The sequence below is a fragment of the Pantherophis guttatus genome, chromosome 14 (assembly GCF_059756535.1).
Source record: "Pantherophis guttatus breed Tessera chromosome 14, ASM5975653v1, whole genome shotgun sequence".
Lineage (NCBI taxonomy): Eukaryota > Metazoa > Chordata > Lepidosauria > Squamata > Colubridae > Pantherophis > Pantherophis guttatus.
The window spans coordinates 16,346,809-16,371,487 of NC_142076.1; the positions used below are offsets into that span (position 1 = coordinate 16,346,809).

The 24,679-nt window shown below is 43.5% G+C and overlaps 1 protein-coding gene and 1 non-coding gene across 5 annotated transcripts in view; one reads left to right on the forward strand and one right to left on the reverse strand.

Moving 5' to 3' along the window:
- Nucleotides 1–1,364: 1,364 nt before the first annotated feature.
- Nucleotides 1,365–1,446, reverse strand: TRNAL-UAG (transfer RNA leucine (anticodon UAG)). The gene has a single exon. It is a non-coding gene; the product is annotated as a tRNA-Leu (tRNA).
- Nucleotides 1,447–4,601: 3,155 nt separating this feature from the next.
- Nucleotides 4,602–24,679, forward strand: part of EEF2K (eukaryotic elongation factor 2 kinase) — a 42,084-nt gene continuing 22,006 nt past the window's right edge. The window contains exons 1-6 of one of the 4 annotated variants that reach the window (XM_087878532.1): nt 4,627–4,790; nt 14,088–14,382; nt 16,308–16,358; nt 19,784–19,884; nt 23,386–23,446; nt 24,148–24,185. In XM_087878532.1, coding sequence (XP_087734658.1) covers nt 14,152–14,382; nt 16,308–16,358; nt 19,784–19,884; nt 23,386–23,446; nt 24,148–24,185 — 482 coding nt within the window. In that variant the 5' untranslated portion in view covers nt 4,627–4,790; nt 14,088–14,151. Of the gene's footprint in view, nt 4,791–12,493; nt 12,619–14,087; nt 14,383–16,307; nt 16,359–19,783; nt 19,885–23,385; nt 23,447–24,147; nt 24,186–24,679 lie in introns of those variants that run through there. The other 3 variants (XM_034438810.3, XM_087878533.1, XM_034438811.3) reach the window with 3 other exon arrangements.

The window sequence follows — 24,679 nt, forward strand, 5'->3', positions numbered from 1 at the left end:
AATAATAATAAAAGAAATAAAATGAAGTAAAAAGAATCACTTGTTCAAAATAATAGATAAATAAGATTTAATTTACAAATACAATAATGAATATGTAAATTAGAATAATTAATAAATAAAATAAGGGTAGGGGTATTTATTATTTATTTACCTAATTTATATAATTGGCTAAATATATCAGAATATATATTTGGAGGATTTTAAGATGGGATTTTAGCCAAGATTTTAAGTATTTCAACTAACAGACTTTTAATGACGCAGGAAAACACCCGAGATTTTAACTTTTTACATATATGTATGTATGTATGTATATGTATGTATGTATGTAATATATACGAAAACAAATATGTATGCATATTCTTTCTAGCCAGGTTTTACCTACGTAAGCTACGATGTTATACAGCCCTGGTTGTATAACATATATATTACATACATGCATAAATATATATGTATGTATGTATGTAATATATAATAAATAAATCATAATATATTTCTTTATATATATGATACATTTATTATATGATATAATTATAGTTAGCTAGATAAGATATATAAATGTAAATGTACATTAATTAAACATTATAGTATATACATATACACACTATACATACACACACACACACACACATATACACACATATACACATATAAAATTTAATATATACTATATGGATCATATGTAATATTTATTATATATATTTTGATAAATTAGGTAAATAAATAATATACATTTATAAATTATGTAATAATATATATCATATATATATATATCAATATATAATACAATATGGAGCATATTTAATCTTACATTATTTATATACTATGTATATTTGTCTAGATAAATTAAATAATATATAATACCTATCAATAATATTACATAAACAACATATAATCTTTTCTTTGACTTTTGTTTATTTAATAGGAATATTCATTTATTATCCTCCTTGGTTTTCATAATTCCCTTTTCTTTCTTTCTTTCTTTCTTTCTTTCTTTCTTTCTTTCTTTCTTTCTTTCTTTCTTTCTTTCTTTCTTTCTTTCTTTCTTTCTTTTTCTCTCTCTCTTTCCAAAGGAGATTTCTTCTCCTTTGATTGACATCTTCACCCCCCTCCTGCCTTCTCCCCAGTTTCCCCTTTTGCAAAAATAATATATATTTTTTAAAGAATATTTTCCTTTTCGTACCAGCCCATTTACAGTTTGCAAAAAATGAATTCTCCCCACTGGCTTTCCTCGCCCCATTTGCAAGACCCTAAACCCGCGGGCATTTTCCAGATCTCCCCCTTTTTCGGGTTGCACCCCCACTTTGATGCCGGGGGTCGCCTCCAAAAACATAACCAGGGGAAAGAAAGAAAAAAAAAAATCTTATTGGCAGCGGTGGGATTCGAACCCACGCCATCGAAATGACTGGAGCCTAAATCCAGCGCCTTAGACCACTCGGCCACGCTACCACTTGCTCAAGGAGGAACGCTGAATAGCAGATCAAGAGCGCGGAGAAGGCAGCCATCCGGCTCCTTTTGCAGAAGCAAAGCCATAAAAAACGGTGTTATTATATTATTATTATTATTATTATTTTCTTCCTTTTTCAAGGATCATTGTTGCAAAATTACATTCCGACTCGGAGCATTTTGTTTTTGCATACTTTCCTCCCAGCAATGCTTAAAATCAATATATATATATATAAATTTTTACAGGGTATCTTTTTGCATTGCCGTTGCAAAAAGGCCTCCCCGCCCCCTTCCCAAATATTTTTTTTGTGGGGGGGGGGGCAAGGCGACCACGCCACGAGAGAGAAACGTGTTTTCTCCACGTTGAAATAAGCAACGTGGATGGATTCCCACGGTAGGGTTGCTGTTGCGCGTGCTGGACACCAGAGGGCGCTGCGCTCCAGCTTTTTGTTTTGTTTTGTTTTGTTTTCCCATCTCCGGATTTCATTTTTTCTCATTTTTTTTTTTTGCAAGCTTTTTCCTCTTTAATACTAATACTAATACTTTTAAATTATTTTAAATTGATGTCTACTCTGTTTTTAAATAGGCTGTACACCGCCCTGAGTCCTTCGGGAGAAGGGCGGTATAGAAATAAAATTATTATTATTATTATTATTATTATTATTATTATTATTATTATTATTATTATTATTATTATTATTATTATTATTATTATTTAAATCAGTTTCTCCTCCTCAGCCACTAACATGCATGGATTTCAACTCCCCAGAATCCTCCAGCGGGCCATGTCCACGCATCTTCCGATGGCTCTGGATAAGAAGCCCTGATTTAAATCATCATCTGATGGAAAACCAAGAATGGCCACGGTTTTCCTTCCAAGCAGGATTTAACCACACTCACTGCTTGCGGATCCAAAAGGGAATTTTTGAATAAGGAAGGAAAAAAAAAAATAGCCATAGGCCTTAGACTTATATACCGCTTCGCAGTGCTTCACAGCCCTCTCTAAGCGGTTTACAGAGTCAGCCTATTGCCCCCCCAACAATCTGAGTCCTCATTTTACCCACCTCGGAAGGACGGAAGGCTGAGTCAACCTTGAGCTGGTGAGGATCGAACTGCTGACAGTCAGCAGAGTTAGCCTTCAATACTGCATTCTAATCACACGGAAGGAAGGAAGGAAGGAAGGAAGGAAGGAAGGAAGGAAGGAAGGAAGGAAGGAAGGAAGGAAGGAAGGAAAATAGCGGTAGCAATAGCAATAGCAATAGCACTTAGACTTATATACCGCTTCACAATGCTTTGCGGCCCTCTCTAAATGGTTTTACAGAGTCGGCCTCTTGCCCCCAACAATCTGGATCCTCATTTTACCCATCTCGGAAGGATGGAAGGCTGAGTCAACCGGGAGACGGTCGGTATGGAACTCCTGGCAGTGGGCAGACTTAACCTGCAATACTGCATTCTAATCACAAGGAAGGAAAGAAGGAAGGAAGGAAGGAGAGAAAAAAGGATTTGCAATAGCCTTTAGACTTATATACCACTTCGCAGTGCTTCACAGCCCTCTCTAAGGCTAGCGGTTTACAGAGTCAGCCTATTGCCCCCCAACAATCTGAGTCCTCATTTTAACCACCTCGGAAGGACGGAAGGCTGAGTCAACCTTGAGCCGGTCAGGATCGAACTGCTGGCAGTCAGCAGAGTTAGCCTGCAATTCTCCATTCTAATCACACGGAAGGAAGGAAGGAAGGAAGGAAGGAAGGAAGGAAGGAAGGAAGGAAGGAAGGAAGGAAGGAAGGAAAGAAAGAAAGAAAGAAAGAAAGAAAGACTGACTGACTTGCAATAGCACTTAGACTTATATGCCGCTTTACAGTGCTTCACAGCCCTCTCTAAGCGGTATACAGAGTCAGCCTCTTGCCCCCCAACAATCTGAGTCCTCATTTTAACCACGTCAGAAGGACGGAAGGCTGAGTCAACCTTGAGCTGGTCAGGATTGAACTGCTGGCAGTCAGCAGAGTTAGCCTGCAATACTGCATTCTAACCACTGTGCACCATGGAAGGAAGGAAGGAAGGAAGGAAGGTTGGAAAAAACCCTGCTATATAATGCTATTTTGCTTCTTGATAACAATAGCAATAGCCCTTAGACTTATATACCGCTTCACAATGCTTTATAGCCCTCTCTAAGCAGTTTACAGAGTCAGCCTATTTTCCTCCAACAATCTGGCTCCTCATTTTACCCACCTCGGAAGGATGGAAAGCTGAGTCAACCTTGAGCCTCTTGGTATCGAACTCCTGGCGGTGGGCAGAGTGAGCCTGTAATACTGCATTTAATCACGTGAAAGGAAGGAAGGAAGGAAGGAAGGAGAGAGAATGCAGTATTACAGACTGACTCTGCCCACTGCCAGGAGTTCGATACCAAGAGGCTTAAGGTTGACTCAGCCTTCCATCCTTCCGAGGTGGGTAAAATGAGGACACGCGGAATCACAAGGAAGGAAGGAAGGAAGGAAGGAAGGAAGGAAGGAAGGAAGGAAGGAGAGAGAATGCAGTATTACAGACTGACTCTGCCCACTGCCAGGAGTTCGATACCAAGAGGCTTAAGGTTGACTCAGCCTTCCATCCTTCCGAGGTGGGTAAAATGAGGACACGCGGAATCACAAGGAAGGAAGGAAGGAAGGAAGGAAGGAAGGAAGGAAGGAAGGAAGGAGAGAGAATGCAGTATTACAGACTGACTCTGCCCACTGCCAGGAGTTCGATACCAAGAGGCTTAAGGTTGACTCAGCCTTCCATCCTTCCGAGGTGGGTAAAATGAGGACACGCGGAATCACAAGGAAGGAAGGAAGGAAGGAAGGAAGGAAGGAAGGAAGGAAGGAAGGAAGGAAGGAGAGAAAAAAGGATTTGCAATAGCCTTTAGACTTATATACCGCTTTACAGTGCTTCACAGCCCTCTCTAAGCGGGTTACAGAGTCAGCCTCTTGCCCCCCAACAATCTGGGTCCTCATTTTACCCTAACCCTAACCCTAGCTTTTGCTAAAGAAAGGCCCAGACGGTTCACGGGAGGTTCAACCAGCCGGGTGGGAGACGCGTGTCGTGGGAACGCGGCCCGGGGTCGGGGGTCGTTGCAATTGCAATGCTGGAAAGGCAGCTTTTTGCAATGCGTGGGGTGGGGCGGCTTTATGCCCGGAGCCCCGCCTTGCAAACGGGTCGGTCCTGCCTCCTTGGCTGGCTGGGCAGGCGCGAGCTCCACTCCCCGGGGAAGGCGAGAGGAGAGGCGTCGCGCGTGGGGTTGCCCACTTGCTTGCAGCCGTCGTCGCGGGGGCTTTTTTTGTGCACCCTTTCCCCCCCCCGCCCGCCTCCGTGGCCAGGTAAGCCGAATAACACCCGTGCACGGCTTTCTGCAAAAAAAAAAAGAGCCTGCGGGGCGTTCCCACGACCCTGGGTGCCCCCCCAATCTCCCTGGGTGGGTGGGGGGCTTTCCAATCCCCGGGGAAGGACAGGAGTGGGTGCAAAGAATGTGTGTGTGTTTGGAAGAGGGGGGTGGTCGTGGGAATGCAACCCCCTCCCCACCTGCATGCTTTTGCAGATAGGGAGGGAGGGAGGGGGTCGTGGGAATGCAGCCCCCTCCCTTGCCCCCCTCCCTTGCCCCCCCAAAAAAACCCCCCTCCCTCTAGCATTGGCCAGGGAGGGGCAGAAAGCCAGTGCCCCCCCCATTCTGAATTCTGCTTTTTTCCCCATTCTGAAATTGGGGGGGTGGGGGATTTGTGGGTGTGCAGAGAAGAGAGGGGGAGATCTTTGGGGAGTGGGGAGAGGAAGAGATGGGGGGGGTCCTGTTACTCTGGGTCAGCATTCAAGACTTTTTGCCCTGGGTGGGGAGGATAGCTTTGTCAGTCACCCCTTAACTTGGTTGGAGAAGTCTTTTATCTTCCTGCTTTGGGGTTGGGGGCCTGGGAGATTTGCTTGGGGGGGGGTCAGACAGGAGAGGTTGCAGCATTAAAAAAAAGGGGGAACCCCCCCCCCGCCCCAAATGGTTGTGTTAATTTGTTGCATGAAAAAAGAGAAGAAAAAAACACAAGTGGAGGATAAAGATTCAAAGCAGCTTTTTATTTTAGGGAAGAGAAAAACGAGCTTTAGCTTGGGAAGCACTCTGGCTCCCATCATCCCCAGCCCGCATGGAAAAGGGATGCTGACAGGAGCATGAGAACCTCAAACCATGTTGGGAAGGCCTTGATTTGGGGTTTAGGCGCTAACCCCAAATCTAGAGTTGCAGCTTTTTTTAATAGGTTGCATTTTGCTCCCAGCTAATGCAACGTATTTTCTGCTTTGGGAGATGTCATTATACTGGGGTGAGTTTGCTTTGAATTTGTGGTTGTTGTGTTGTGGGGGTGCGCATTTTCTCCTGAATGAATTTGCCACATTCACCAAAGAAATCAGGCCTTTTATTTTAAAATAGTTTTTATTGAATATAAATATTAAAAAAGGCATACGTAACATATACACAACAAACATTTATGTTGTATAAATGTTTGTTGTGTATAGAAATCAGGCCTTTTAAATAGGTTTGAGTTGCAATTCGGATTCAATTTATTGAAAGGAGAAGTTCTTTATGCAGATAAATATAGATGTACGGCCTGCAAGTGGTTGGAAGGACTTCTGTAAATCATTTGAAGCTGGTACCTATGATTGCCATTTAAAAAAAAAAACCCAAAGTTGTCAATTTTACGAATGATAATTTAGTCATTTACGGAAAAAATGGTTTCTAGCCAGTTTCTCTCTTTGCTTCTCTTCTGTGCAGCTGGGATCGCTTACTTGAGCTCTCTATCCAACAGGCGGTTCAGTGTGTGCGGTTAGTTATGGCTGTTGTATTCAGAGGAGAGAAAGGAGCAGAATTGTCTTGCTTGTGAGGTCCTCCCTTGGATCAAAGCAGCTGTGATGCCATCAACCTTTGCTTATTTAAAGATTTAATATGGCCACCCCACTGTCAAAACTCTGACTTCTGATGATGTACAGCCCTTAAAACAAATCTGAATATCGACTTTTATACCCAGTGCAAAAGACTCTTAAATAGTCTTGACATGCAACCATAAAAATAATCCTTAATATTTCCCAGTAGTCTTAATTTTACACGGAATATAAATGACTCTTCAATAGTCTTGAGACTTTGACATACCGCCATAAAAACAATTCTTAATATCTCTTTAGTAGTCTCGCTTTTACGCCCAATGTAAAACTCTCTTGAATAATCTTGAGAATATAATGTACAACTGTAAAAACGCATCTTAACATCTTAACAATGTCTTAGTTTTGTACCAGTGTAAAAAACATCTTAAATAGCCTTCAGTAGTCTTGAGAATGTCTTGCAAAATTCACATTTTTTTGTTATCTTAGCCTCTGGGTCTGTTTTTTCCAGATGGATCTTTATCTTTATTGACCAAAGTTGCATGCTCCAATTCACGTACAAATACTCGGTTATTTCAGCCTGTGCTGCGTGTGAATTATACAGCTTCTTTCTATCGGCCGTGCCGTTTAAATAAGTTGCAATAATTTTTTTCCAAAGCAGGTTTTGTTGGCTGTGTGAAACTACTTTTTATCTGAAAGTGCTGCAGGCGAGGAGTTATTATTTTGACACATCCGAAAGCGCCCTTCAAATGGTATAAACTGAGCGCCCTTCCCGTTAAATTAAAAATTGAATATAATTTGGGTTTTTTTTTTTACCGTAAGCGGTAACCCCAATTGCATCAGGGGTGGTACATGGATGATGAGGGCCTTGTTCTTAACCTTGAATTAAATTGCCTCTTTGAAAACAAGTTGAGACAGCGTCTTTAGAGAATGTAACGTGTGATCTGCACAATTTTAAATTATTATTGGAGAAATGCCACACCCCTAAACTGATTCTCAAGGGGTGCTACTCTTCAGAACTTAATCTAAGATCCACCTGGAATAAATATGACCCCAAGTATGTTGGAAAAATTTTTTTTTCTACATTTGCTCCTAAAGACATACAACGTTGGCTATGTTTAGCCAACCCCCAGTTCTTGCAAAGGAAGGGTATAAGTTAGGAAGTTGCCCTCCATTTTCCAGGCTTGAAAGATGTGTGGACTTCAACTCCCAGAATTCTCTAGTCAACATTGCCGAGAATTCTGGGAAGTGGTCTGTAAATCAGGAAAAGAAAAAAGACCCAGTTGGGAAAATGCAAACTTAAATCATACCCCGTTTCCCCGAAAATAAGACCCAACTGGAAAATAAGTCCTAGTATGATTTTTCAGGATGCTCCTAATATAAGCCCTATCCCCAAAATAAGCCCCAGTTAAGACTGTCAGCCAGGTGGATTCATTTGGTACCGTATTTCCCCCAAAATAATTTAAAGAGCCTTGGTAGTACAGGGGTTTAAGGTACCCTGTTATTAAGCTGGTTATTAAGACCAGCTGCCTGCAATTACTGCAGGGTTCGAATCTCGCCAAGGCTCAAGGTTGACTCAGCCTTCCATCCTTTCTAAGGTAGGTGAAATGAGGACCCAGTTTGTGGGGGCAATAAGCTGACTTTGTATAAATATACAAAAGGATGAAGGCTATTGCTGAGCACATTGTAAGCCGCCCTGAGTCTTCGGAGAAGGGCGGCATATAAATCAAAAATTAAAAAAATAAAAAATAAAAAATAAGACCTAACCAGAAAATAAGCCCTAATGCCTCTTTTGGAGCAAAAATTAATTATAAGACCCGGTTTTATTTTGGGGGAAACACAGTAGATCATCATTTCTTAACCTTGACAGGTTGAAGATGGATGGATTTTTAATTCCCAGGGTTTCCCAGCCATTTTATGCTTGCTGGGGAATTCTGGGAGTTGAAGTCCACTCATCATCAAGCTGCCAAGTTTGGAAAATAATACTTTAAAATGAAAGGTTAGTTTTTAACAAGCAAAAAAAAAAAAAAAGGTGATCTCATATCCGGATGTAACTCGATCAGCAGATCTGCCTTCGGATCAGCTCATGTGTTTCTTGGATTTCGGCATGACGGAGGGAGGGTTTGGGGGAGGGTGGAGCGAAGTCAGCCGTGTGCAGCCAACCGTCTGTGTTGCTCGGGGTGTAAAATGTTATGTAAACCACCCCTTGGCCGCACTGGAAGCTTGTGAGTGCTTGTGTGGCAATTCATCGTAGTGTAGCAAAAATAGCACTCGGCTCAGTTGTGTTGACGTGTCGTACCCAGTCGGCTTATAGCTTCACAGGGCTTGGAGGAAGGAAGGAAGGAAGGGAAAGGATGAAAGAATTCAGATAGCTGAGAGAGAGGGAGAGAAAGAGGTGGGAGGGAGAAAGGAAGGAAGGAAAAGGAGGAAGGAAGGAAGGGAAAGGATAAAAGAATTCAGATAGCTGAGAGAGGTGGGAGGGAGAAAGGAAGGAAGGAAAAGAAGGAAGGGAGGAAAGAAGGGAGGGAGGGAGGAAGGAAGGGAATGAAAGAATTCAGATAGCACACACACAGAGAGAGAAAGAGGTGGGAGGGAGAAAGGAAGGAAAAGAAGGAGGAAGGAAGAAAAGAGGAAGGAAGGAAGGGAAAGGATGAAAGAATTCAGATCGCTGAAAGAGAGAGAGGTGGGAGGGAGGGAGAAAGGAAGGAAAAGAAAGGAAGGAAGGAAAGAAGAGAGGAAAGAAGGGAAAGGATGAAAGAATTCAGATCGCTGAAAGAGAGAGAGAGAGAAAGGTGGGAGGGAGAAAGGAAGGAAAAGGAGGAAGGAAGGAAAGAGGAAGGAAGGAAGGGAAAGGATGAAAGAATTCAGATAGCTGAGAGAGAGAGGTGGGGAGAGAGGGAGAAAGGAAGGAAGGAAAGAGAGGAAGGAAGGAAAGAGAGGAAGGAAGGGAAAAAATGAAAGAATTCAGATAGCTGAGAGAGAGGGAGAGAAAGAGGTGGGAGGGAGAAAGAAAGGAAAAGGAGGAAGGAAAGAAGAAGGAAGGAAGGAAGGGAAAGGATGAAAGAATTCAGATAACTGAAAGAGAGAGAGAGGGGTGGGGAGAGAGGGAGAAAGGAAGGAAGGAAAAAGGAGGAAGGAAGGAAAGAAGAGAGGAAGGAATTCAGATAGCTGAAAGAGAGAGAAGTGGGAAGGAGAAAGGAAGGAAAGAGGAGAGAAGGGAGGAAGGAAGGAAGGGAAAGGATGAAAGAATTCAGATAGCTGAGAGGGAGAGAAAGAAAGAGATGGGAGGGAGAAAGGAAGGAAGGAAAAGGAGGAAGGAAAGAAGAAGGAAGGAAGGAAGGAAGGGAAAGGATGAAAGAATTCAGATAGCTGAGAGAGAGGGAGAGAAAGAGGTGGGAGGGAGAAAGAAAGGAAAAGGAGGAAGGAAAGAAGAAGGAAGGAAGGAAGGAAGGGAAAGGATGAAAGAATTCAGATAACTGAAAGAGAGAGAGGTGGGGAGAGAGGGAGAAAGGAAGGAAGGAAAAAGGAGGAAGGAAGGAAAGAAAGGAAGGAATTCAGATAGCTGAAAGAGAGAGAAGTGGGAGGGAGAAAGGAAGGAAAAGGAGGAAGGAAGGAAAGAGGAGAGAAGGGAGGAAGGAAGGGAAAGGATGAAAGAATTCAGATAGCTGAGAGAGAGAGAGAGAGAAGGAGAGATAGGAGGGAGGAATGGAGGAAGGAAAAGAAGGAAGGATGTTTAAGATCCAGCTGCCTAAGAAAGTTTGTTGCATGAATTCTTTGGACATGGAGGGTTTTGAGTTGAAGATATTTCCAAAATAGGGTTTGGGGTACAATACCAGTAATTTTGTTTTTTCCTTCCTTCCTTCCTTCCTTCCTTCCTTCCTTCCTTCCTTCCTTCCTTCCTTCCTTCCTTCCTTCCTTCCTTCCTTCCTTCCTTCCTTCCTTTTTTTATTTTAGGGCCTCTAAAACAACATTTCAGCACAATCCAGGGCATAAAAAGGAAAGCCCTGGTAAAAAAGGGGTGAATATAATTTATTGCTAATTTCAGCGCAGAGTGAATGTATTTGTTTGGCTGGTATTGGAGGCAGGATAAAGTTATGAGGCTGTTAAAAGGGCCCTTTTGCATCAGATGGGAAGAATGAGGGAGGTCAGATTCTTGAATTCACACCTTTAGTAAATAGACAAAGTGCTTTTTTTTTTTTTAATTTGATTTATATGCCGCCCTTTTCCGAAGACTCAGGGCGGCTTACAATGTGCTCAGCAGTAGCCTTCATACTTTTGTATATTTATACAAAGTCAGCTTATTGCCCCCACAACTGGGTCCTCAATTTACCTACCTTAGAAAGGATGGAAGGCTGAGTCAACCTTGAGCCTTGGCGAGATTCGAACCCTGCAGTAATTGCAGGCAGCTGGTCTTAATAACCAGCTTAATAACAGGGTGCCTTAAACCCCTGTACTACCAAGGCTCTGTCCTTAGTCCCTCTATGATTAAGGGACGGTCTGATCTTCGGGGGAACCATCGCTCTGGGCTCAGTTTCTACAGGTAGTCCTTGACTTACGACTCTTAACGGAGACCGCCCATCACAATTATAAATCATGGCAGTCATAAATCAGACCAAGAGACGGACCTGATTTTACAACCTTTTTTTTGCAGTGGTCATTAAATGAACACCAGAAGTTGTGGGAGCTTCATCCCTGGAAGCTTTCAAGAAGAGACTAGACAGCCATCTTGTCAGAAATGGTGTAGGGTCTCCTGCTTGTGGGGGGGAAGTGGGTTGGACTAGATGACCTACAAGGTCCCTTCCAACTCTGCAAATCTGTTAAACCCCAATCGTAAAGTGGCTGCTGCAATAGGGGTTTGCTACAGCTGCAGTTTTGCCAGTTTTCATCAAAATCATTGCAGAGAAGTTGTTCGAAGCCTCCAAAACATTTTGTCTGAGACGAGATGCACTTTCTCAATTTCCTGCAAAAAAAACCCAAAAACCCTTCTGTTTTTCTACCTTGCTCTCAGAGGCCTTGTGTTGTGGTCCCCCAATGGCCTCCAGAGCTGGCAGCAGAGTCGGACAGTGAGGAGGTTGGGGAGGAACATGGGCCAGTCCTGGAGTCTGGGGAAGGCTCGGACGAGGGCTCTGCATCAGAGGCAGAGAGGGAGCCAGGGCCATCTGGGAGTTATGTGCTGCCTCCGGAGCCTTCAGAGTCTGACATCAGCGAGGCAGAGGAACGGGGGGAGCCTGTTCCCAGTGTGTGCATGCGCAGAGCTGCCAGAAGGCAAGAACAGTTAAGACAAAAGGGGCGACTCGGGAGTAAGGCTTGGAGATGATTGGCTCCTCCCATAAGACATAAAGGAGGAGCAAAGGCACATGAGCCTTTGCAGGAAGCAACTTTGTTCGTTCTGGTCGGATTAAACTCTGAAGCTCCGTTTTGGCCTTGCAAAGCTAATTAGCAATTAGGTGTTTGGCAGTGTTTCAAGGGAGATAAAGGTGGGTGCTTATCAGCCTTATCCCAAAAAACTGTGGCAGATTTCTGTCGGACTGTTCACAAACTGCTTGGGACACATTTTGGCGGTTTTGGGACTAAGCGTGTGATTGTTACTGTCTCAGGAAGCCTTGGTTAGAATACCTTGAAGGTTTTCCTGGTGGTATTTTCCAGCTTCCTTGTGGAGCGAAGGATTGCTGACAGTTGTGTATAATATAAATATATATATTTGGTTATGGGTTTCCATCACTCCTTGGCTTCAATACCTGGAAGGGTTTCCCTACACATACACACACACAAATAGATCAAGCCAAGGGAATGGCAGAATGCGAGGAAACATGTAGAAGGAAAAGTAGACCACCGAGCGATCCCCTTTTTCCGGAAACAGCCCCACGACTGTTTCTGAACCAACTTCTCCTTCTCAAGGAAGGTTCATGTCTCGCAAAGGAGCACTTCTCTTCCAACAGATAAAAGGGGTTTAAAAAAACAAACAAACAAACATAGAAAAGGATTTCTCGGGTCAATCCCGTGCCTGGGACAGCCGTACGAGTGGCCGAGAGATTTGTTAAGAGCTCTTTGTCTGTCTCTTGGCACCGGGAAGGGAAGAAGCTGCAGCCTCCTCGCCTGATTGGCTGGGTAGGGATCTCAAGTTGGCAGAGAGCCAGTCGTTGCTTTGAAAAATCTGCCCACTTGGCACCGGCGCATGGATCTCCATAAGAAGGAAAGGAACAGCATGTTCCCTGCAGAACCCACATTATTTCCCTGCCTAACGTTTGCTGCTCCTGGAGATAAAACTTGAAGCATCTGGAAAAAACAAGAGCACAGGTAGTTCTCGACTTAACAACAGTTCATTTAGGTGCTTTGGAGAATAGCTTGACTCCCTCTTTTTGGGGGGCAACCCCTGAGATATTGGAACACTGCTATCATACCCTCTTCAGATTTTAATTGTGTCTGGTTTATCCAGCGTGCCAAGGCTGGCTGGTTTAGTTAAACCTGTTAGTATTTTGCTTCTCTTGCAATTGTGCACATCACCAAGGTGGAGATGGCAAGCTTAGACTTGCACTACGATGTTTACGGCTCTTTTAGCGTCGTAATGCAGCTTTCCGCGCGGGGCAAGGGTTATGCCTCTTGCGCAGCAGAGGGAAAAGTTGTCTTATCCAAAAAGCATTGTCCCTGCAATTCAGGGTATAGAAATTTTGCGGATTCCAATACAGCGAATGGCAAATGGAGTGGTCCCATCAATGCAAGGGGCACTGCAAGGTTGCAGAAGGTGATCGCATGACCCCGGGACATCGCAACGGTCATAAATATGAGTGATTTGCCAAATGTCTCGATTTTGATCATGTGATCGCAGGGATGATACAACAGTCATCATAGCAATAGCGCTTAGACTTATATAGCGCTGTCAAGCCGTCTAAGCGATTTACAGAGTCAGCCTATTGTCCCCCCAACAATCTGGGTCCTCATTTTAGCGACCTCGGAAGGATGGAAGGCTGAGTCAACCTTGAGCCGGTTGGTATCAAACTCCTGGCAGTACTGCATTCTAACCACTGCACCACCATGGCGCCTTGTGAAATTTGGGATGAAGTCACTCTTTTCGGTGCCGTTTTAACTTCAAACGGTCACTAAGCGAATGGTCGTAAGCCGAGGACTACCCGGAATCGAGACATTAACTGGGTTACCTTAAATGGGTCCGATAGTCTCCCACCGACCAGTACGCTCCCACAGAGAAGGTCTCCTCAGGGTGCCGTCAGTTAGACAGTGTCGACTGACGACCCCCAGGGGGAGAGCCTTCTCTGTGGGGGCACCTGCCCTCTGGAGTGAGCTGCCCCCGGAGATTCGTCGGATTTCTGACCTCCGTACCTTCCGCCGTGCCCTTAAAATGCTATTATTCCATCAAGCAGAGCTGGCCTAAAATATTATTTTAACGGGTTACTGTATTTTAGACGATCGGCCAAACTATTTAATAATTTTAAATTGTTTTTAACTTTTGTATTGTTGGTTTTATCTCGGCTGTACACCGCCCTGAGTCCCTTTGGGAGAAGGGCGGTATAAAAAAATTTAATAAACTAAACTAAACTAAACTATCTCATGGATCCAAACTAGCATAGTCTTTGTTTTTGCATTTGTGGAATCCTTGATCCATCTCTCTCAGCAGTTGTCGGAACTGACAGGATCCCCCTCCTGTACTAAACCATGATTTATAACTTTGTCCTGCAACCCAGCCAATCCTGGTTTCTGCCCCCACAATCCTGATTATTCAATTTTTTTTTCCTCTTGATTTCCTTCCCTAGTTTCTCCAGCCTGTAATACTGGCTCCCCCAGCAGCCCACCGAGCAAGGTCCATATACTCCCAATATGGCGGACGAAGACCTGATCTTTCACATGGAATACCTGGACAACACCACGCTAAACAAACCAGGTTGTGGGAATTGCCACGAGGCGGAGAGCGACGAGGAGGAGAATTATTACATCTGTCCGATTACAGATGACCCAGCTGGGGACAAAGTTCATAACTATTACAGCAACCTGGTCAAAAATGAGGGTTATTCCTCCAACTCTTCTCCCAGGAATTCCTTCCATGTTAGGGTAAGTTTTAGCCTCTTTGTAATTTGTTTTTTTTTCTCTCTCTCTCTCCAGCAATGAGCTCTCTTGTCTGCTTTGGCTGCATGTCACTAACTCTGCCAATATGCGTAATTGGGATATTTTTCTGCTTTACTGTAGTTGCTTTTAAAGTTTGGACAAGTTTGCCCTTCCACTCTGCTTTCTCAATAGTTTATTCTATGGCCAACATATCCAGTGGTTTTCTTACAAAGTTTGAAGAAATATACCGTGTTTCCCCGAAAATAAGACCCTGTCTTATATATTTTTTTTTTGAACCCTGAAATAAGCGCTTTGTCAACTTGCAAAGCTTTCAAGTTGCCATGAGCAGGAGGGAGGGAGAACTGATAAAGCTGATTGATTTCCCTAACTGAAGTGCATTCCATACATTCTTCCTGACCGCAGTCAGAAGGAGGGTGTTGGATTTCACAGCCAGCCGAAGTGGTTAATTGGAGAATGTGATTTATGACATGGCCAGAGAGAGGAGGGGAGAGACAGGGTCATAGGGGAACGTAAATCTACGTGGGATTAGTTCTAATTGCATCCGAATATTGCCGAAATGGTGCTCCTAATAAATGACTGTATTTCTTTTGAAGTTCGGCTCATGGCTCATGAATTAATTAGGGCATCTTTCGGAAACTTCACACTTGCCATGCGCTCAAAAGCCCGATTGGGTTTATTATCAGGGGATGTCTTATTTTGGGGGAAACAGGGTAGCAGTTTCCCAAGATTTGAGGGGCTGCCCCAAAGAAGAGGGAGTCAAGCTATTTTCCAAAGCCACCAGAAGGCAGGACAAGAAGCAATGGATGGAAACCTATCAAGGAGAGAAGCAACCTGGAACTAAGGAGAAATTTCTTGACAGTTAAAACAACTAATCAGTGGAACAACTTGCCTCCAGAAATTGTGGGGGCTTCAACATGGAGTTTTTTTTAGAAGAGATTGGACAGCCATTTGTCTGAAATGATACAGGATCTCTTGCTCCAGCAGGGGGTTGGACTAGAAGACCTCCCAAAGTCCCTTCCAATCCTGTTATTCTGCATTACATTGGGCTAATTGACATGTTTGTTGTTTTAAACTTTTTTTGCTGTACGCCGTCCAGAATCACTTATATCTTGTGACGGATGACATAATTGTACATGTATACAAAAAAAAAAGTCAACTGTCTTTAAAAAAAAAAAATACAACTACTGGGTGATTTAATTAAAAATCTTTTGCACATAAAATTGCACACTGAAGCGTACAGGTGAGCTGGCCAGACATGAAAGCTTTCAAATGTTTGTCTGAGCAGGATCAGGTGATGCTCCTGAATATTTTGGTTTGCCCTTGAAAAAAGTCAGGATTTTTTTTTTTTTTTTTGCAAAGGTACATAGGTAAAGGTAAAGGTTCCCCTCGCACATACGTGCTAGTCGTTCCCGACTCTAGGGGGCAATGCTCATCTCCGTTTCAAAGCCGAAGAGCCAGCGCTGTCCGAAGACGTCTCCGTGGTCATGTGGGCGGCATGACTCAACGCCAAAGGCGCACGGAACGCTGTTCCCTTCCCACCAAAGGTGGTGCCTATTTTTCTACTTGCATTTTTTACCTGCTTTCGAACTGCTAGGTTGGCAGAAGCCGGGACAAGTCACGGGAGCTCACCCCGTTACGCGGCGCTAGGGATTCGAACCGCTGAACTGCCGACCTTTCGATCGACAAGCTCAGTGTCTTAGCCCCTGGGCCATCGCGTCCCTCACACAAAAGTACATAGTATTAGGTAAAAGGGTCTGTCTTGACGATATCTCTGTCGAATTTTGAAGAAGAGGGAAAGGGCAAATGGAAATCTAGTGGCATGGTGACTTTTTGTGTAGCGGCAATAACCATGTTGGCTTGTTTTGTTTCGCTATGTCGTTCAGTAATTGTGTCTTGTCTGTGTCCTTCAGAATGGGACTCAGCATTCCCCTAAGGGCAGCGTTCAGACTGACCATGGACGGGTAGGTGAACCCCCCAATCCCTTCCTGTTCCCCATCAGACACTAATAAATGCCTGTTTTGCATTTCACATTATCTTCATTTTATATCCACTCCAGTTTTGGGGAACACTCTCCCCAAAGCTGTTACCCAACTGTCATTTTTAATTTTTCCAGTTATTTATTTCAGCCATTTTATATATGAGAGCCCATCTCGTTACAGTGACTGGGTGGATATCTAACTAAGACAGAAGGGTGGACATGATTAGAGAGATATCAAACCAGGCTTATTTCCTTGAATTGAAACTGACATCGAAATGAAACAAAACTCCTTTTTTCTGTCTTCTTTTTCCTTTTGACTTTTTGCTGCTCATTTATTGGGGCACCAACCAGCTCATTTTGAAAGCCCAGATTTGGCTTTTTTTAAGCCAACATGGAATTCCACACTTCTAAAATAGGATGTGACAGCCTCTTTGGGAAGAGGGTCATTTCAAATAAAAGTAACATGGCATTTAAACTTCCTTCGGCAACTTATTTTTATTTATTTATATCCCGCCTTTATTGTTTTTATAACTAAAGGCGGCAAACACACACAATGCTCCTTCCTCCTCCTGTTTTTCCCACCAGAACAACAATTTTGTGAGGTGGGTGGGGTTGAGAGAGAGAGAGAGAGAGAGAGAGAGAGAGGGTCACCCAGCTGGCTTTCATGGCTGAGGCAGAACTAGAATTCACCGTCTCCTGGTGATTGGACCAAAGTCACCCAGCTGGCTTTCGTGCCTAAGGTGGGACTAGAACTTACCGTCTCCTGGTGACTGGCCCAAAGTTACCCAGCTAGCTTTCATGCCTCAGATGGGACTAGAACTCTCTGTCTCCTGGTGATTGGCCCAAAGTCACCCAGCTGGCTTTCATGCCTTAGATGGAACTAGAACTCACTGTCTCCTGGTGACTGGCCCAGAGTCACCCAGCTGGCTTTCATGCCTCAGGTGGGACTAGAACTCTCTGTCTCCTGATGACTGGCCCAAAGTCACCCAGCCGACTTTCATGCTAGAATTCACCGTCTCCTGGTGACTGGCCCAAAGTCACCCAGCTGGCTTTCATGCCTCAGGTGGGACTAGAACTCTCTGTCTCCTGATGACTGGCCCAAAGTCACCCAGCCGGCTTTCATGCTAGAATTCACCATCTCCTGGTGACTGGCCCAGAGTCACCCAGCTGGCTTTCATGCCTCAGGTGGGACTAGAACTCTCTGTCTCCTGATGACTGGCCCAAAGTCACCCAGCCAGCTTTCATGCTAGAATTCACCGTCTCCTGGTGATTGGCCCAGAGTCACCCAGCTGGCTTTCATGCCTAAAACGGGACTAGAACTCGCCGTCTCCTGGTGATTGACTCGAAGTCACCCAGCTGGCTTTGTGCCTACCGCAGAACTAGAATTCACCATCTCCTATACCAGCATTTTAACAGCTACACCAGACTCGCTTTCCTATCCTGGCATTTTGTAATGATTGGAAAAACGATGGCTCTAGAGTTGTGATGTTTTGAACCTCTTTCGTACTAACATGTGCCTAAATTCTTGCCACTGTGCAGTTCTGGGGCCTTTTATGTTTTTAAAAGCTTTTGCTTTTTCGGTGATGCTTGTGGGATGTTGGTGTGGTTTCATTCGGCCACGAGAAGCCTGTTCCAGTTTCACTGTATATTTATTTTCAAAACAAAACAAAACACCAGTTGCTGAACTAAATAAAGAAGCCCGAGGTCAACAGATAAAGCCTTTTTGCTGGAAGAGAACCAGTTCAGTAGAAGTAGAAGAAACAAAAATATATTTTTTTTGTGCAAGCAAAAAAAACAAAACAAAACATTTGCATGTGATTTAATGCACCGAGTTAATCTCTTCTCCCATTTATCATTGTACTTCTGTGCAGTTTTTGGACAGTCCAGCTGCCAAATGGGAGTCAGGATCCAACTTTGCAAGACGGTGAGAGGGAGAGAGGTGCAGGGTTTTGGTCAAAAAAGTCAAGATGGCCTCCATGACTGCATAACTGCCCTTTTTACTTACAAAACGCATTTTAAAAGGGGAGGGTTTAATTGGATAACTAGTGGGCACTGTCTTGAATTTTTTTTTTTGCCCAACATCTGGATCCCACTTAAACCCCTCTTTGTCCCATGCATTCTTTCTATTTGCATTAAACATTTTTAGTACTCGAGGGTTGAGTTTGGCAAAAGAAAGTTTAAAAGTGCCCCTCCCTTCCTCCACTGATATCTGTATTTTCTTGAGCAAAACAGAAATAGCTGAATCAGCAGTAAAACAACGGAGAAAGGAGGAATAATTCAATCCATTTTTATAGACAAACGAAATTCCAGCGGAAGGAACATATTTACCGTTCTGTTTTGTTTCCCGAAAGAGTGGGGAAAACTGGTATTGCAGATAAATATGGAATTAATAGCAATAGCGCTTAGATTTATATGCCGCTTCACAGTGCTTGACAGCCTTCTCTAAGCGGTTTACAGAGTCAGCCTGTTTACCCCAACAATCTGGGTCCTCACTTTACCGACCTTAGAAGGATGGAAGGCTGAGTTAATACCAATAGTAAGAGCACTTAGACTTATATACCACTTCACAGTGCTTGACCGCCTTCTCTAAGTGGTTTAGAGTCAGCCTATTGTCTGCCAACAATCTGGGTCCTCACTTTACTTTAATCACTGCAGTGGTTAAATTAGTCACCCAGTCGTTAAGTGAATCGGCTTTCCCCCCCCCCCCATTGACTTTTTGCTTGTCAGAAGGTCGTAAAAGGGAATCGCACAACCCCCAGGACATAGCAACTGTCATAAATGTGAATCCATTGTCAAGCATCAAAAAATAACGGGGGATGCTGCAACGGCCATAAGTGTGGGAAAAACGGTCATAAGTTACTTTTTTCACTGCTGTGGTAACTTTGAATGGTCGTTAAGCACACCAGGGTGGATAAAAATCAATGATTTTTTTAAAAAAAATCAAAAAAATCGGATTTTTTTGATTTAAATCGGATTTTTTTTTATTTAAATCGGATTTTTTTGATTGAAATCGGATTTATTTGAATAAAAAACTTTTGAGGTAAAAATCTATCGTAAGATAGTTTCTATTTAAGATACATAAACAATTTAGTTTATTCAGCATGAAATGCAGCTTAGTTATGTAGCATGAGGCTGTATATTCTGCAACACTGGGACTATCGGTGAGTCAATAGTGGGTCAAAGGAGTAGCAGAGATGACAGTTGCTCTTTAAAGATTTAAATCAAATCCACCTTGAAGCGAACTGTTGTAAATCGAGGATTACCTGTATCTGAGTCTAAACCACGGAAACTTAACTGCCAGTTAGAATCAGGACCGGTGAATTTTATCCGAGGGGGACTTTCTGTAGAGTTCAAATGGCCTGAAAGCACTTTATAAATAACTCATGTGATAAGTTTTGACCTTTGCAGGAAGCATGGAAGCATGCGATTGAAAAAGCCAAGCACATGCCTGACCCCTGGGCTGAATTTCACCTGGAAGACATCAAAATGGAAAACGCTACCCGCTACAGGTCGGTCGATATTTCTTGCACGCCTGAGATTTGAGGTTGAAGAATTTCTACTTTCGCTTCTCTGGTGCATTTAAAATATATATATATATCACAATTTTATTAAAATCAGTCCCTGGCCATTTCTCTTCTCCCACTTTTTAAGGTTGTGATATTGTTGGAAAGGGAAAAAGGGATCAGGAGAGGGGTGAAATCCAGCAGGTTCTGACAGGTTCTGGAGAACCGGTAGCGGAAATTTTGAGTAGCTCGGAGAACCGGCAAATACCACCTCTGGCTGGCCCCAGAGTGAGGAGGGAATGGAGATTTTGCAGTATCCTTCCCCTGGAGTGGGGTGGAAGTGGAGATTTTGCAGTATCCCCTGGAGTGGGGAGGGAATGGGGATTTTGCAGTATCCTTCCCCTGGAGTGGGGTAGGAATGGAGATTTTGCAGTATCCTTCCCCTGGAGTGGGGAGGGAATGGGGATTTTGCAGTATCCTTCCCCTGGAGTGGGGTGGAAATGGAGATTTTGCAGTATCCTTCCCCTGGAGTGGGGAGGGAATGGAGATTTTACAGTATCCTTCCCCTGGAGTGGGATGGGAATGGAGATTTTGCAGCATCCTTCCCCTGGAATGGGATGGGAATGGAGATTTTGCAGTATCCTTCCCCTGCCATGCCCACCAAGCCACACCACACCCACCAAGCCACGCCCACAGAATCAGTAGTAAAAAAAAATTGGATTTCACCACTGGATCAGGAGACAAAACCGCTGAAAGGAAGATGACAGATACCAGAATCAAATTAGCAAAACGGGTTATCATTTCATTCCCTATTACTTAATCGGTGCCTGGATTGGAGTTAATCCCATTATTATCCAGAAGCGGAGAACGTCTCTCGTGCTTATCTCCTGAACTCTTAATCATTCCTGCTTGCATCGTTTTTTGTCTGTGTGTCTGTGTGCGTGCAATTCATATATCACAAATGCCCTGTGTGTATTATCGATTCCATTCTTCATTCCAATATTTGTTCTGTTCTGTTCTGTTCTGTTCTATTCTATTCTATTCTATTCTATTCTATTCTATTCTATTCTATTCTATTCTATTCTATTCTATTCATGACATACACACATCTAAGCTGTGATGTTTAAAATCTGGGTGCACAAGGAGTGGGTGTCAAAGGGACTGAAAATTGGCCACCCTCCAGAAATGGCTGAACTACATATCCCAGCACCTAGAGCCAAACATAAGGTGCCAAAAGGGAATTCTGGGCCAGCATCATTGCATCCAAGCTGCCCGTCACACCTAGCTGTAAAGGTTTACTTTGATCTGTATAAAAAGGTTAAACCTGTTTCTCAGTAATTGGGTAAACTATATATATATAAAAATGGATGTGTGTATGTTCCAGCATAACTCTGGAACGCCTCGAGCAATTTCAACCAAACTTGGTACATAGATGACTTATTCTCTGGAAAAAAATACTGTGGGAGTAAGACACCCCTAACCCCCCTGAGTGTGTGTGTGTGTGTGTTCCAGCATAACTCTGGAACGCCTGAGCCGCTGAAATGAAAAGGAATGAATTATATCTATAGTGTCAAATCACAGTACTTTTGACAGTGATAGTGTGGGTTTTGGATTCAAGTTCTGTTAAGATACAGCCTGTTGTGCCTTAAAATGGCTTCTACTGTACAGCACAGTAGAGTTTCCATGGTAACGGCCTCACAGTACTCCACAAGGTGGCTCCCTCTGGTAAGGGGAATTGGTTCTTAAATACCCGGGCAACGCCGGGTTATCAGCTAGTTTTATATAAAATAATAAAGCTTTATGAAAGTTCTTGGTTTGGGCAAAACCACTCCCATAGCAAACCATTGGCTTGGTTAAAGACCGCTGTGTTTGCTTAATGGCTGCCCCAAAAACGTGACCGATCCATTTTACAACATCACAACATACAACTGCAACGTGCCGGCTCCACTACAGTCCTGTGTCACGAACTACCTGTATTTAATTTCTGAAAAGCTAAAAAAAAAAGGTTCTGTTGCACAATTTATAGACTCGATTCTTGTCTTGTTCGTCACACCTTTAGAATTTTTCTCCCGATTCCTAGATCTGTCTCCCAAATCTTGGAAGATAAGCCAGCCAGTCGCTCAGATCTTTGGAAGTATTCAAATAAGGGGAAAAAAATGCCTGGAAAGGATTTTTCTTCCAAGCTATTATTAGTTTGGCCTCTGCGCTCCTCTCAAAATAGGACTTTTTTTTATTTTCTCCCTCGTGTGTGCAACTACGTTCAGCAATGCCAGAACGCGATGTTTAGCCCCGCCCCAACCCGAAAACCCCCCCCTAAGGAGCAAAGAGAAGCGTGGGGAATGTGCATGCACCAGGCTAACCTTTGACCAGAGCAAAATCCCTAGTGCAAACAAACACGTTTGTCTCGTGTTCCTTGTCTGGTTTTCTCATGTTCCTTGCATTCCAGAAAGGAGGCATTTATTCAAGGCTTCGCTAGTTGTTTCTGATTGATTGCTTTACAAGATCTGGGGTTTATGTAAGCCGTGTTTTGATTTTTTTCCCCCCTTCGTTTCTTTTTCACCTTATGGAAAAAAAAAAGTTAAAAGTTGCCAAGTTTGAAAAACACTGATTTGTACTGCTTAAAGTATGTGGCGTGAACCCATCTAATTGGGTTAGTTTGGGCCACAAAGAAGTGGGAGTCAAACTATTCTCCAAAGCACCTGAGGGTAGAACAAGAAGCAATGGGTGGAAACTAATCAAGGAGAGAAGCAACTTAGAACTAAGGAGAAATTTCCCAACAGTGAGAACAATTCATCAGTGGTACAATTTGCCACCAGAAGTTGTAAATGCTCCAACACTGGAAGTTTTTAAGAAGAGATTGGACAACCATTTGTCTGAAGTGGTGTAGGGTTTCCTGCCTGGGTAGGGGGTTGGACTAGAAGACCTCCAAGGTCCCTTCCAACTCTGTTATTCTATTCTATTCTAGTTTCTTACTTAATCCTCTTAAATTTACAGGAGTGGAGTGGAGTGGAGTGGAATGGAATGGAATGGAATAGAATAGAGAATAGAATAGAATAGAAAATTAGAATGGAATGGAATGGAATAGAATTCTTTATTGGCCAAGTGTGATTGGACACACAAGGAATTTGTCTTTGGTGCACGAGGGGGCAGGACGCATTGAATTATGGGTGTGGCACTCATGTTCACGAACCCCCTGCGCTTTCCCCGTTTTTGGCACACAACGGCAAAAAGGTTAGCCATCCCTGGTTTATAGGGTGCTTTGGGTGAGAGAAAGCTGCATTGACGCAATGGTGGCTTCACACAACGTCCCAGATTTATTTATTCATTTACGAAATCAGCTGATCGGGTCGTCCACCTCGCAGGCGCAACTCGTGAGTGGTTAACAACCTGTGAAAACAATCAGAAGCAACAATTCAGGACCACGCAATGGAATATAATATATTCCTCTCATTTTTGCATTTTAACAAGGCGGTCCTTTTTAAATTTCCTTTCTTTTAAATTGGGCAGGTACAATGCCGTTACTGGAGAATGGATCGAAGACGAGGTCTTGATCAAAATGGCTGCGCAGGTAAGAAGTGCAGACTTTTTTTTTTTTTTTTGGCTCTGGTTGTTAAGCAAATCGCCATGGTCATTGAATGAATCGTATGGTCCTTAAGCAAATCCAGCTTCTGCCATTCACTTTGCTCATCCAAAGCTAGCAGGTTGACTTCATATGACCCCCACCCCAGGACTCTGCACCCATCATAAAGAGCCTTTTAAGAGCCTTGGTGGTGCAGCATTTTTTCTTCGGACGAAAAAAATGCTTTTAGCTGCCAGCTGCCTGCAATTACTGCAAGTTCGAATCTCACCAGGCTCAAGGTTGACTCAGCCTTCCATCCTTCCGAGGTAGGTAAAATGAGGACCCGGATTGTGGGGGCAATAAGATGACTTTGTATAAAAAAGAACACCACTTGGGGGGGGCCGAAAGCCCTACTAAGCAGGTATATGCAAAAGTATGAAGGCTATTGCTTAACGCATTGTAAGCTGCCCTGAGTCTCCGGAGAAGGGCGGCATATAAATCGAACTAATAAATAAATAAATAATAAATAAATAAATAGATACTGGTTGCCTGACGCCCAAATTTTGGTCATGTGACCATGGGGATGACGGTCATAAGTGTGAGGATGGTCATGAGTCACTTTTTTTCAGTGCCATTGTAACTGAATGATCTCTAAGCAAATGGCCGTAAGTCGAGGACTACCTGTAATAACCTCTGTTTTGTTTTTCCAGCCTTTTGGCCGAGGAGCGATGCGCGAATGCTTCCGGACGTAAGTGTGTGCAGCTGTTTCTAGACCTCCGTGGTTTGAAAAAAAAAAAAAAAAAGCTCCATTTTCTTGGTTTAATTCATCTCAGTTTATGCCTGAGGTTTAAATCAAGATAAGAAAGCTGGTGCCAAGGAAAGAATGAAAGTGCGAATCTGGAGCGAAAGCTTTTCACCCGTTGCAAAATACCCCGGAAAATCGCCACCCACTTACTCTTTGTGAAATTAGAAATGAAATGGAACAAACGGTGGTGGATATAGCAATAGCACTTAGACTTATATGACGCTTCACAGTGCTTTTACAGCCCTCTCTAAGCAGTTTACAGAGTCAGCCTCTCGCCCCCAACAATCTGGGTCCTCATTTTACCCATCTCGGAAGGATGGAAGGCTGAGTCAACCTTGAGCCGGTGGGATTTGATCCGCTGATCTGCTGAACTAGCAGTCAGCTGAAGTAGCTGCAGTACTGCACTCTAACCACTGCGCCACCTCTGCTCTTGTATT